The following is an 11,990-nucleotide window of genomic DNA, read 5'->3' on the forward strand; positions in this document are numbered from 1 at the left end:
TGGCACTGGCACAATTGACTTGGGAATGGCATGACGAGACATGACACTGATATGCGCGCAACACCCAAACGTTAAGACAACATTTAATGGTTAAAAACCTGCAGTGAAGTGTGTCCCCCTTTTTCTCCGTTCTCCAGGCTTGGCGAATAATTATTTCAGTCGAATAAGGTCTAGCGTGGTCCAGCCGCGATGCTGTGCGTAATGTTTTGAACGGTCGGTCAATGCGCAGACTGGTTGGAAATGACTGTTTTTATTGACGTCAGCGTACAGGCTACTGCTCCCCCTCTCTCATCCCTACAACTGCACCATCTAATGGACTTGGGTTTACATTCCAGTCAACCATCAGAGCATCAAACAGGAAACGGCCTACCCTCCCACCTCCAGGCTCGAAAATGTACCTGCTCACCATCCAGAAGCATTCATATGGGTAAAAAACCTCCAACAAATCCTTTGAAGTGTCTCCCAAAACCTACAAGGGTCACGCATTCCTCCTTTGGTTCAACAGTCCAGGCAGGAGGCTCAGGGTTAGACTCCCAAAACACCACTGACCTCCTGACAAGGTGATGAGGCAAGACAGTAATGTCTTCCATTTAAAGCAATTACACACATGAAGGCATGCAGTCAGATAGAGCAAAATGAAAACAAGACAAAAACAGTCCAATTACATCACAGACAAAGAAAGCAAAATAATTTAATAAATTAATTTTAATTTATTCCAAGTCCTTCGCAGTGATGATATTGTTATAACCAAAGGGAAATATTACATTATGAACACCTTTAAAAATATATATCCAACCCTCCCAACACAACTGTAGTAACCACTCTAGTCCACCTCCTGAAGCAGAATAGGATATTTAAGCAGAGTTAGCAGGCGTGTCTCCTGCTGCAGCCTCCATACACCTGTCTGTGATTTAGTGCAGACAATAAATGCAGAATGAAGAAGCACAGTCACTGTATGCAATACAGATTTCAGCAGAAACATCAAGTAGGAGATAATTCATTGAGTAAATTGGTACACATACTGTGTCACAACCTGAATTATCAGAGCATTGATATTTCCACAATGACAGATGGGCATGAGGCTCAACACAGGTCGACCATACAACTGCTGTTCGATACTTTTTCCTCATGACAACATTGTTCAACATTATGTAGCAATTTACATGAGATGCCCAGCCAAAACAAAACAAAACAAAACAAAGGCTAGCTGTAGGTAACTATTATTTACATTGGTTGGAAAAGGGGCATGGGTGTTTGCTCTGTCTGGATGGGTCCATACAGTACTTCATCTTTGGAACAATACAATCACTCATCTACTAAACTGCTGCCCTCACAAGACAAGTTGCTAATCCTCAACTTTGGAGAACGTCGCAGTAACGTTCAGAGATCAGTGGAGCAAGCAAAAAGAGGGGGGGTGAAAGAGAGGGATGCCACTGCCTACAACGGCATTTATTGGCATGGAAAAATACCTGTGTTTACTATTTCCATTTGAGCTGCTTTAAAGATTAACATGCCCAATAGATCTATAATTAACAATATGTGCGTTCGACTTTCCATTCATTTGTGTCCACAATAACTTTTCAAGAGCTTCTTTGCTAGTGACTTGGTATGGGAATATAATGTATCGATGAAGTACTGCCCTGTTTTCAAATGCATAATTTCATACTCCTTTAAGTGCTACTGTATTCAAGATTCTTCCACTCCTCAACTCTACCAAATAGATCAAATGAAAAGACTCTTAAAAACACTCTTTAACAAGATTGCATATTTTGTGTAATTGCAATACAGTCTATTCATCACTAATTCACAACTTCATTAAGGATCTTGTAATAGCAACTTGCCATCTTCAGTTCCTCAGTTTTTACATAGAAAAAAAAATATCTACATACTTAACTATTATACTTATACTGTTAAAGAACGCTTCTTTGCTGAATATATAGCTCTCAGGTGTCTGGCTTCCTTTCCACTAATAAAGGAAACACTATCACTGTGGTTCAAGCATAACTTAGCAGTTATGTACAAATCTAGTAATTGATACTGGTCCTGTTTTTGATTTTGAAAAAGACATGATCTCAAACCAAATCCAATCACATTCGAGCAGGAATGTGAACACAAGCCAAAACAACTAGGTGGTTAAACTGCAATACCTCCTGTGAACTCAAATGGAGATTAAAATGTCTAGTGAAATTTGAGGAAACTAATGACAGTCCTCAGACTTTTGCCACCAACACTTGTACTTGGATGTAAAGGTAGATCTCTGACAGGTTGAACCCTTGGTAGCACTGACTGATGGCAAAGTTGAATCAACACGAAGAAAGCATAATGACTGTCCCAACACTGTCCTTGTATGTGGTTCTGGGCTATTCTACAGTAAGACTTGATGACTTGTGCAGAGAGGATGGGTTTTGGTGGTGGTCAGAATGGGAGGCAGACTGCAGGGTGCGGAGGTGGGCTGGGCCCTCCTTTCACCTTTTCCTCTCGTAGTTCCTTCTTGCTGCGGCGGGACGTTCCCTCAGCAGAGATCCATAAGGTATTATAGAATCTCCAAGTCGACGTGACGAACCTCTGGGTTACGTTGCTGTGGAGGGACAAAATAAATAAGTAAAAATAACCGTGCAATGCATATAAAATGCCTTTGCTATGAGGGTAAACATTGCACCAATCAACTAATAAATACAACAGTATTATTTCTGGCATACTAACAGGGATTCAAGGTATATTGTGGTGACAAGTTGGGAAAGTGAGAAAATAGAGAGGTTTGATGTTTCAGTACCTTGAGCTCTTTCTCCAGGCGGTCCACCTCGGCTCCCAGGGTGTCGATGATGTTCTCCCCGTGCTTCAGCATAAAGTTCTCTAGCTCCTCAGGCGTCTTCACCTGCTGGATGTCCTGCACACAGAGAAAAAACACACACTGAGTTTTGCTATATTAACAGTAAAGATACAGAGGGACCACCTGGGTACATACCAGTGCCAGCCGCTCTTCTTGCCTGTTAGCATTACAAAGCATTACCATTTCCTACTATTTTCAAGTTTGTAAACATCAGAGACTGCCAAATGTTAAAAGTTCACATCGCCTGCATCATAACAGACAAAAAATATGTTTGATTTTCTTTTGGTCTTGTGGTTTGGCATTGGCTGTCCATGTATATCTATTGGATATACAATTTGGCTATGAGTTGCTAGCAAAAAACCTAATCAGAAACATGATTGGGTTGATGATTCATGATGATGAAGAATTAGTTCAAAAGCTTGTAAAATGAAGCAGCTCAATGGTCATTCCACACCATCGTTAGAAAACATTAAATAAACTAAACTAAATATCTCAGACAGGTAGTAACTTCAAGAATAGAATGATAATAAGAAGAGGGTATTCTACCATCCACACAAGAGAAAATGAGTTCGCATAGAGAAAGTATTATGATAGTATTATTATTATTATTAGTATGAAAGTATTATTATATTATGATGAATAATACTATGGTAAACTGGATTTGCAGAAAATATTTATACCAAAGCAGGGGAAGAAAACTTACATTGAGGATTTGGTCAATGTCTTGTTTCTCCAGATAAGACCGTGTCACCACCCGGCCATCAAAGTCAACTTCAGCCTTGAAGCGCACTTTACTTAGCCCGATATCAGTGGCCTTCACATCGTGGATGGCCCTGGTCAGAATAAAATAAAAGCATGTTCCAGAATCTCTTATTCGGAAAATGCCATCTTTGCATCCTAGAGCATATCCCACTTCAACTTAGTAAGAGAACAAGGAATTTCTGCTACAATGCAATGTGTTTAATGTACAACGTCCAAACCTCCTTATCAATATGATTGTTAGAGGCTTTTTCATCTCACCAGATATAACTAGTAGGTTTTATTACCTTTTTACCAAGCACCTCTTACTTTGTCAGAATATCTCTTAGAGAATCACATCTACAACAGAATCTCTGGTTAAATCACAGCTTAAAGGTTTGTGAATGTAAACTCACCCCAACTGTCCAGTGTCTACTGGTTACTTCCAACAAGTTTTTAATTTATTTAAGCAAGACAAGCTTTGTCACATACACTTGCATGTTTATGTAGTGGCACTAAACTGAATCTGTTGTGCATTGCCCGCTGCACAGAAGGCTGTATTAGCAGCTGCATGTGAAGAACAATAATTAACAGGGTGGGCTATTTTTATCTTTTTTTTGGTATGTTTTAGCCGATATACAACACTGTACGCATAATTAGGATTACTGGTTGTTTGGGGTCATGTGTGCTCCAGACCTGACATCAAGCCTAGGGTCATGTGTTATCGCCATGGCAGCGTATATGTGAGTAAACGAGAGTGTGTCCATGTGTTTACTGACCTCACAGCAGGGTCGCTCTCTAAGAACTCTGTCAGTTTCTGTACATGTTCGGCCTGTATGGAGCGTCCCAGCAGGGCCTCTGTATTCGTGTAGATGAGGAAGGCTGAGACGGCGCCCAGCAACGTGCCAACGCCCAGGGAACCCAAACTGTCGTAGTACGGGTTACCTGCAGGGTCCAGACAGAGAGGGACAGAGAAGAAAAATAGGGAAAATATATAAATGGGAGTATGGGGAAATAGAATCAGTAACATTGATAGCAAAATGTGAAAACAGTTTCACATTTGGGCCATTCCCTAACATTCAAATTAGAGGTCAAAGAGCAAAAACCCAAGAGATAGATACTTTATTAATTTCTAGGGCTAATTTGGGTGCCAATAGGAGCATGATAAAATGCAGTGGAGATAAAGAATATAATAAAAATATAAAGAAGCAATAAAAACATGAACTCATTGATCACACGGCTTAAAAGGAGGATTTCCTGGTACTAATAGAAGTACAAACAGCTTATATAGACCTGTAAAAACTGTGACACAAAAACAAACCCATCCCACAGCACTGACCTAAACAATTAGAGCTGGCTCATATGGTTTCCCTGCAGGTAGAGTGTTTGTATAGGAGCTTGTGTACAATGAACAGTGTGTCCATGTGCCTTTGTGTACCTGTGAGTGATGTGAGCCCCATGCAGCCTGCAGCCATGATGACTCCTAGTACAGCTGCAGCATCCTCCAGCAGCACTACGTTGGTGCTGGGGTCCCGACTCTGCATTACTGCACACACACAAAAACAATGACTGTCAACTCATTATATACATGGAAAAAATACACCTTGCACTAGCTGACAACATAAACATTTGTGTTGAACATACCATATTCATAAAAGGACACTCCTTGCTGGTGGGCGCTCTTCTTTATCTCATTGATGGCTACCAGTAGTGTAGCTGAGAAAGGAAAAGTAAAGAAACAACTGGTTAAGTACAAGTTGCACCATCCCTGCTTAAAAGTCATCAAAGATCCACAAGTTCACTTTGTAACCTACCTCCTTCTGACACCAGAGAGCCTGCCAAAATACAGTAGGCCTGTAAGAGAGAATTACAATTCACAGATTAAGTGATGGACCTTTATTATTCTTTTAACACCTTGTATTCCAGACAAGACTCACTCACCCATAACAGAGATTCAATGGGCTGCGGGTGCAGCAATCCCATGATGCCGTGGTACCAGGAGAGACCTGCTCCCATCATGAAGATGCCCACCCCACTGATGAGGGAGGCGATGTAGCGCATGTTGGAGAAGCCATACCTGAAAAAGAGAGAGATAGGCTCGGTTACAGCTGAGAGCTCCATTTGAACCAAACCAAGACTAGTTCTTCCCTACAACAAAATCCTTGTCATTATTTAGTCAATGGTAGACATTTTACACATATGCTCTTCATAAAGGCCTCTGGATTAAAGTCAAGCATGGTAACACAACTATCAAAGCAAGCAAAGCATCTCAGTGACATTGCTTGATGTTTTGTCTTATAAATGGAAGCAAACCCCATGCACATTGTCTTTTTGTCTGAATTATTGGTGGTACATTGACCTAGTGTAGTCCCATAGCAAAAACAGAGGAAGCCCGCACTCATTCATGCAGATAAAGTCTGGTTTATTCAACAGACGTTTCGCCCATCAGGGCTTCATTAGTGTCAGTGAAACAGGCAAAACGTCTGTTGAATAAACTAGACTTTTTATCTGCATGAATGAGTACAGGTCTCCTCTATGTTTTATGTTTTTTTTGCAATGGTATTGTAGTAGTATTGAATATTTAGATAGAAAAGTAAAAATCCTGGTATTGTAACAACACTAATTTCTATCCTTCATTAGCTTTTTACTTTGTTTTCCTCTTAACCTATACCTCTACTGTTTGGTGCTGTTATGGCCCAATCATCACTTAAATTTCTCTCATCTGCTTACTCTAGCACTGGCAGTATGTTAAGGGTCTAGTGCTTACGGGTGCACAGCGTCAGGGTTGCGGACAGACTGGCTGATTCCCAGTGCAAGGAGAGCCTGGTTGCAGGTGTCGGCCAGGGAGTGGATGGCCTCGGAGAACATGCTGGCTGATCCAGTGTACACCCAAGCCAGGAGCTTGAAGAAGAAATTCAGCCCATTGCTGAGTACAAAGACAACAAATGGATGAAGCATTCACACAACAATGAAAAACAAAAGTTGTCATCTAAAACATAATTTGATGGTTAAAAATGTTTCTAACTAGGCTAGGACACATTGACTGGCGGGCCACTTTCACTGTGTTATCAGTCGGCTCAAATTGGGCAACAAATAATCGTTGGCTATCTGGCAAAGTGTAGACAAACTCAGCAGCCACGATCAAATTTTACCAGTACGTGGCTGGTGGTTGGAGTTCATTTCCCAGCCCGTTTGTAGCCAAATGAGCATACAAGCATTTACTCCCTTTTCCATGACGTATTTCAATCTAAAATCCTTCATCGCTTCTATTTTAATACTTCTGAATCACAGAAGCTGCACCCAGATCAGCCCTCTCCTGTAATGAGCACTGAACTAATTGAGTCCCGTATGTCTTGTGTGATAGAGGTCAATGTGTGTATATGCAATGAAGGAAACGGGCTGCTCTTCATGTGACTGCACATGCCTCCTAACGCAATCAACCTAATCCAATAGGCTGCAGACCTTCACGTGAGACGGGCTTCCCACACATTTCCTATTTCAAAATTCCATACTTTTTCTACATCTTAATTTCTTTACTAGGTGTGTATTCGGCATAATGCATGCTGGAAGTGTCTGGGCAAAACTCTAAAGAGCAAGATTATTTCTTCAAAACAATATCTGAAATGACAGTGGGTCTGTAACTAGAGAAAACATGCAGTCAGTATGTGAGCCTGAGCAGCAAAATTTGCTACTTTCAGATTTTTGTACAATTTTCAATCTTTTCAAGGTCTGAAAAATATCAAATTAATTTCCCATACTTTTCCCCATGTACGTAGTAACCCTGCTGAGATCAGACCACTGGTTCCTCTGTAGTCAGTACCATTTCCCACAGTGTAATATTGTAAAGAAACTTCTCACAATACAACCAAAAAGCATTCAGCTCCATGGTGTTTGAAGAGAAGGGAGACTGACAGGAGTATAAAAACTTACATGCAAATAGCTACCATGACCACCTTCCCCGGTCCTTGTAGAAATGTAGCCCTCTTGCCTGATCGAGGCTTTATGAAACAAACAAAAGGGAAAAAAAGGAAATCAATTCTAAGGCATACAGTATTGATGTATGAGTAGTCTGCATTATAGTATTATCAGCGATAGGTAAAAGAAGGCTGCCAATCAGTGCAGCAGCTAGTAGTTTCTAGTATTCACCAGCCACATTCACTATTTTACCAGGTAAAATGAGTTTTGGAACAAAAATGACCCAAATGGTGACTGGTTACCTTCCTGGTAAACAAATTTGGCAACCAGTCACAGACAAAATATATGCAATTGGCAGGTGGCTGGTGTTAGTTTCCTACCCTCTTGTCAATAATCAGCCATTTATTGTAAAAAGAAAGTCCCACATAACGCTGGCATTTTCTCATGAAACATATTGGGGGATATTCTGGCAAAAAAAGCTAGCAGAGTATAGAATACTCAGTACAGTGCAGCCATTGAAAGAACAGCAGCATCATACAGCAAAGAGAGGCTGAATGAATGACAAGAGAGAATGACATTGTTATGCAGTAACAGACTAAACCTCAAACAGGGACAAAGGTCATGTGAACAGCACTGGGTCTGTTTGGGCACCGTGACAGGACCACCAAAATTAGTTTTTGTCAAAAGCCAAAATGATAAGCACATTCAAAGTGATCACCTTCGTGTTTCCCCAGAAATCTTTGTACTCCTTCAGCAATTGCTGATTTCGAAAAATATCTGGAGGACAACAAAAAAGAGACACAAATAAACAATCGGTGTCAGTGCAAATTGCTAACAACCAAAATCCTCACAATATCATCTGAGAAACAATCAATCAAATAATTAGGCTAGTCACACAAATATTCACTAAGTTTCTGCCAGTGACACAATATTGGTTGGTCTCAGTTCTAAACACAAACCAGCTAAGTAAAACAAAACAGAGCCAGAATCTTAATCCTAAGTATTTTTTACATTTTCACAAAAATGCTTATGCAGGTAGGAAAAAACACCTACTCTCTTGGTACTCTCTCTCCACCTCTTTCCTTAGTTTCCTCTCTCTGGCGAGAGCTTCAGGGCTTCCCCACACATCTAGGGCTCTAACAGTCACAGAGAGAAATGGATGAATTCATACAAGTTAGACAGTGGATAATGTTCATATTGGTGAAACATTTTGAGCTAGAATTTGCAGGGAGACATGTAGTGTATTCTTCATATCTCTTTTATCTACATGCTTTCAGTGGAGATGTCAACCAGAGGAATGAGGGACTAACTTGGCCTCCACGTCTGACCGCAAGAACACAGTGAAAGCCTCAGTGTCGTCATGGGGGCTGCGCCTTCTGATCTTCCTTAGCTGTTCCAGGTCACTAAGTTCACATGAGAGGAAGGAGCAAGTAGATGAGAAATGCAGCTTGAATCCAGCACCAATCGCTGTGTCACAATGATGTTAGCTAATCTTGTATTAGCTAATCACAGCAGTGCGTTTACTTATCAACTCAATGGAATTCCTGCCGCATTTGTGATGTACCAACATCTCAACTATTACTGAATGGGCTACACTGAATAAATCACAGACAAATAAACATTTAACACCATTCAATCAATACCATAGCTTGGCATTGATGACATATGGGGTAGGTGTAGGAGTTACCTTGGTTTAGTGCTGAAACATTTAGTCGATTAATCGATTGACAGAAAATTTGTCGATTATAATTTTGATAATTGATTAGTCATTTTGTCGTTTATCAAGTAAAAAATACCAAATATTTTCTGGTTACAGCTTCACAAATGCTAAGATTTGCTTGCTTTTCTCTGTTTCATATCATCATAAAATGGTTACTTTGGGGGGGAAGGGGGGTTGGCTGCTGGTCAGACTAAGTAAGCACTTTTAAGAATCAATTTGGTCTCTGGTAAATTGTGATGGGCATTTGTTGTTATTGTATACATTTTACAGACTAAACGATTAATCGTTTAATTGAAAAAATAATCAATAGACTAATCAATAATTAAACTAATTGTTAGTTGCAGCCCTACCTTGGTTTGAGGCAGAACTCATTCATGGCTCTGACTGCAGTGATGAAGTTGTTCTGAGTGTACTTGGATCCATACTCCCTCTTCTTCAGGACAGCCCGCACTGAGTATATGAGCACAGATGGAAAAAAATGACTGTTAAAATCAAGTGGTTTTTCCTGATCACCTAAAAGGAAAATGTAAAATGACCCTACCCCGCAAAACGTCAATAAAACTATATTCACACACACTTTTCCTGGCATAAAGCATGTGTTCTATAACTGTTCTCTCCCCAACAGGGTCCCCATTACTTTATTTTGTTTCAATACGGCATTGTGTCCTCTGAAGTTATCAGTCCCCACTCCTATGCAAACCCACCCAATCACACCCACATTCCTATTTAAAGCACTCAAAAGACACGGGAAACCCTGAATAAGAGCTTGAGTCCTACTCCAAAATGTATATTATGAGGTACGTGTGAATGTCATGTAACATTACCTTTCACTTGAATTGTCTCAGCCTTAGTCAACCCCCGAGGTATTGAACCTAAGACAACAAGAGTATCAATTTGACTACAGAAATAACTTATTGCCAAATTCATTATGAAATACATTAAAAATATAAGATTTCAGCTTACCAGAAGTACCTCCCACTGCTCGGTTTGTTAGGGCATGTAAAAAGAAAAGAATGCATAAAGGGAATACTATTAGCCTACTGAGACACATACAGCTGCATAATCAAAGGTATCCTTTATCATACAATAACAGAATGCCACAGACACACAGATGACATCTCAGTGACCATCAAAATCTGCAGTACAGACAGAAACATTAAAGCCTCTCACCTGATGAGACTGGGGTGGGTTTTGCCCCAGATAGCACCTTCTCTGCCGTGGGCGCTTCACCAGATCCTTGTTTTGGAGGACCATCTTTACTGTTGCCAGAGGTAGAGTAGTAGTGGACCTGGCCCAAACCTGGACAAGCTATATGGCAGTCTGGAAGGCTGAACCACAAGTTATGTATGCCTCCACTTTGCCAACCTGTGCAGGAGAACATGTGATAATAGTTTTCATGTTGCTACAATTTTCATGTTTCCTGACAGAGTAATTTTAGATGGTCACAAAAGGGTTCAAGAGGGGGCGAGGTAGCACAAGAAAGATGATGATGGAAAACAGTACTAGCTGTAACGTTAGGTAGCTCTTCAACATGTGAATCCTCACCATAGCACATCTGTGGGACCCTCGGGGAGCGATGTGACAGGGACGCTCTGTGCTGCAAAGACACCCTGCAGAAGACATGCCATGGTCTCTGGGCCAGGCTGGGGAACATCCTCGCTGTGGCGGGGTTCGCTCGAGCGGTGCTGGGACTTCCTGTGTGGAGTCACGGACAGTCCACTGACTATCCTGCTAGATCATCACTCCGCTTGCCATACCAACTTGTCAGACAGCCAGATTAACGTTAAGTGCTAGCCTAGGCATCACCTCACAAGACCTGACCCTATCGTTACACAGTAACTTGGCCAAAAGAGCTCGACTACTGTTTGAAGTAATTAGCGATAGCGTCTAATCGAAATGGCTGTCACTGATGCTAATAACTTTGCCTTGCTAGCTAATGCCTATGCCAGCTACTAGTAAATAACGCTGCCAGCTACCGACCCCGGTGGCTATATTGAGTAACAAAGTTAGCTAGCACCGTAAGCTAACATCGTTAGCCGCAGTAACAAGCCGGAGCTTAACAAAATTTCCAATTGTTGACAAACAATGGCGGCTGGCTATTTTGTACATTTGGATCAGGTAATTCAGAGAAGCCATACCTTTCTATGATGATGTTTGTTCCGCATAGTCTGTGTCCATTTTGAGAATCTATGGCCAAACTGATAGCAACGCCACTATGAACGTCAGTGCTACATGAACACACGAGTGACGCTATCCTCGCGAGAGCATAGCTATTGCGAGTGTGATGTTGCCTCATATCGCGATATTCATTCATATACCATGTAAACCAAGGTCATATTACTTTCAATTAAGAGTTTTGTCCCTTGCTACTCTGCCTCACAGGAGTGTGTTTTGTGAAATACAGTTTTCTAAAAATATACATTCGGTCATAGGTAGGATCCTTAGGGTATCATATGCAGTTCATGAAGGTATGGCTACAGTCAGATGAGCCTTTAACTTAGTTAATGCTGAGCATATATGCTATATACAAACACACTAGTCACGTATGGAAATAGATCCACCAGACCGGTGCGCATATGGATAGTATGCACACTATCTCTGTCACTGCATTAGTTACTGAAGCTCTGTAGTGAAGATAAGAACAGTGTGATTACTCAGCATTTTTCCGATGATGTGATAAATTGTTCCATCACAGAGAAAGCCTGACATAGCTTATCTTGTTCACCCATGCAAGTTTCCAAAAGTTGTCCTGGCAGCAACACGGCAGTGAGACATTTTAGTTTTGAC

General features: G+C 41.0%; 1 protein-coding gene across 4 annotated transcripts; it reads right to left on the reverse strand.

Annotated features, from left to right (window-relative positions):
• Positions 1 to 718: 718 nt before the first annotated feature.
• On the reverse strand, positions 719 to 11,435 carry slc30a9 (solute carrier family 30 member 9). Of its 4 annotated transcripts, none has more exons than XM_071531787.1 (19): positions 11,342 to 11,435; positions 10,749 to 10,898; positions 10,374 to 10,568; positions 10,167 to 10,181; positions 10,028 to 10,069; positions 9,554 to 9,653; positions 8,794 to 8,886; positions 8,537 to 8,619; positions 8,202 to 8,260; positions 7,499 to 7,566; positions 6,336 to 6,494; positions 5,510 to 5,645; positions 5,383 to 5,422; positions 5,213 to 5,284; positions 5,007 to 5,114; positions 4,348 to 4,513; positions 3,534 to 3,663; positions 2,774 to 2,887; positions 719 to 2,578 (listed from the first exon to the last, which is right to left on the reverse strand). In XM_071531787.1, exons 2-19 carry the CDS (start codon positions 10,855 to 10,857, stop codon positions 2,534 to 2,536), a joined length of 1,734 nt encoding a protein of 577 aa, XP_071387888.1. In that variant the 5' UTR covers positions 10,858 to 10,898; positions 11,342 to 11,435; the 3' UTR covers positions 719 to 2,533. The 4 variants fall into 4 exon arrangements, with proteins under 4 accessions (XP_071387888.1, XP_071387887.1, XP_071387885.1 ...); XM_071531786.1 differs by having other exon boundaries at positions 10,028 to 10,075; XM_071531784.1 differs by having other exon boundaries at positions 10,028 to 10,075; positions 10,167 to 10,184.
• Positions 11,436 to 11,990: the final 555 nt, after the last annotated feature.

This window comes from Centroberyx affinis, unplaced genomic scaffold (genome assembly GCF_046629955.1).
Source record: "Centroberyx affinis isolate AG114_WGS23_722 - 3 ecotype Tasmania unplaced genomic scaffold, CSIRO-AGI_Caff_v1 ptg002132l_1, whole genome shotgun sequence".
Classification (NCBI taxonomy): domain Eukaryota; kingdom Metazoa; phylum Chordata; class Actinopteri; order Beryciformes; family Berycidae; genus Centroberyx; species Centroberyx affinis.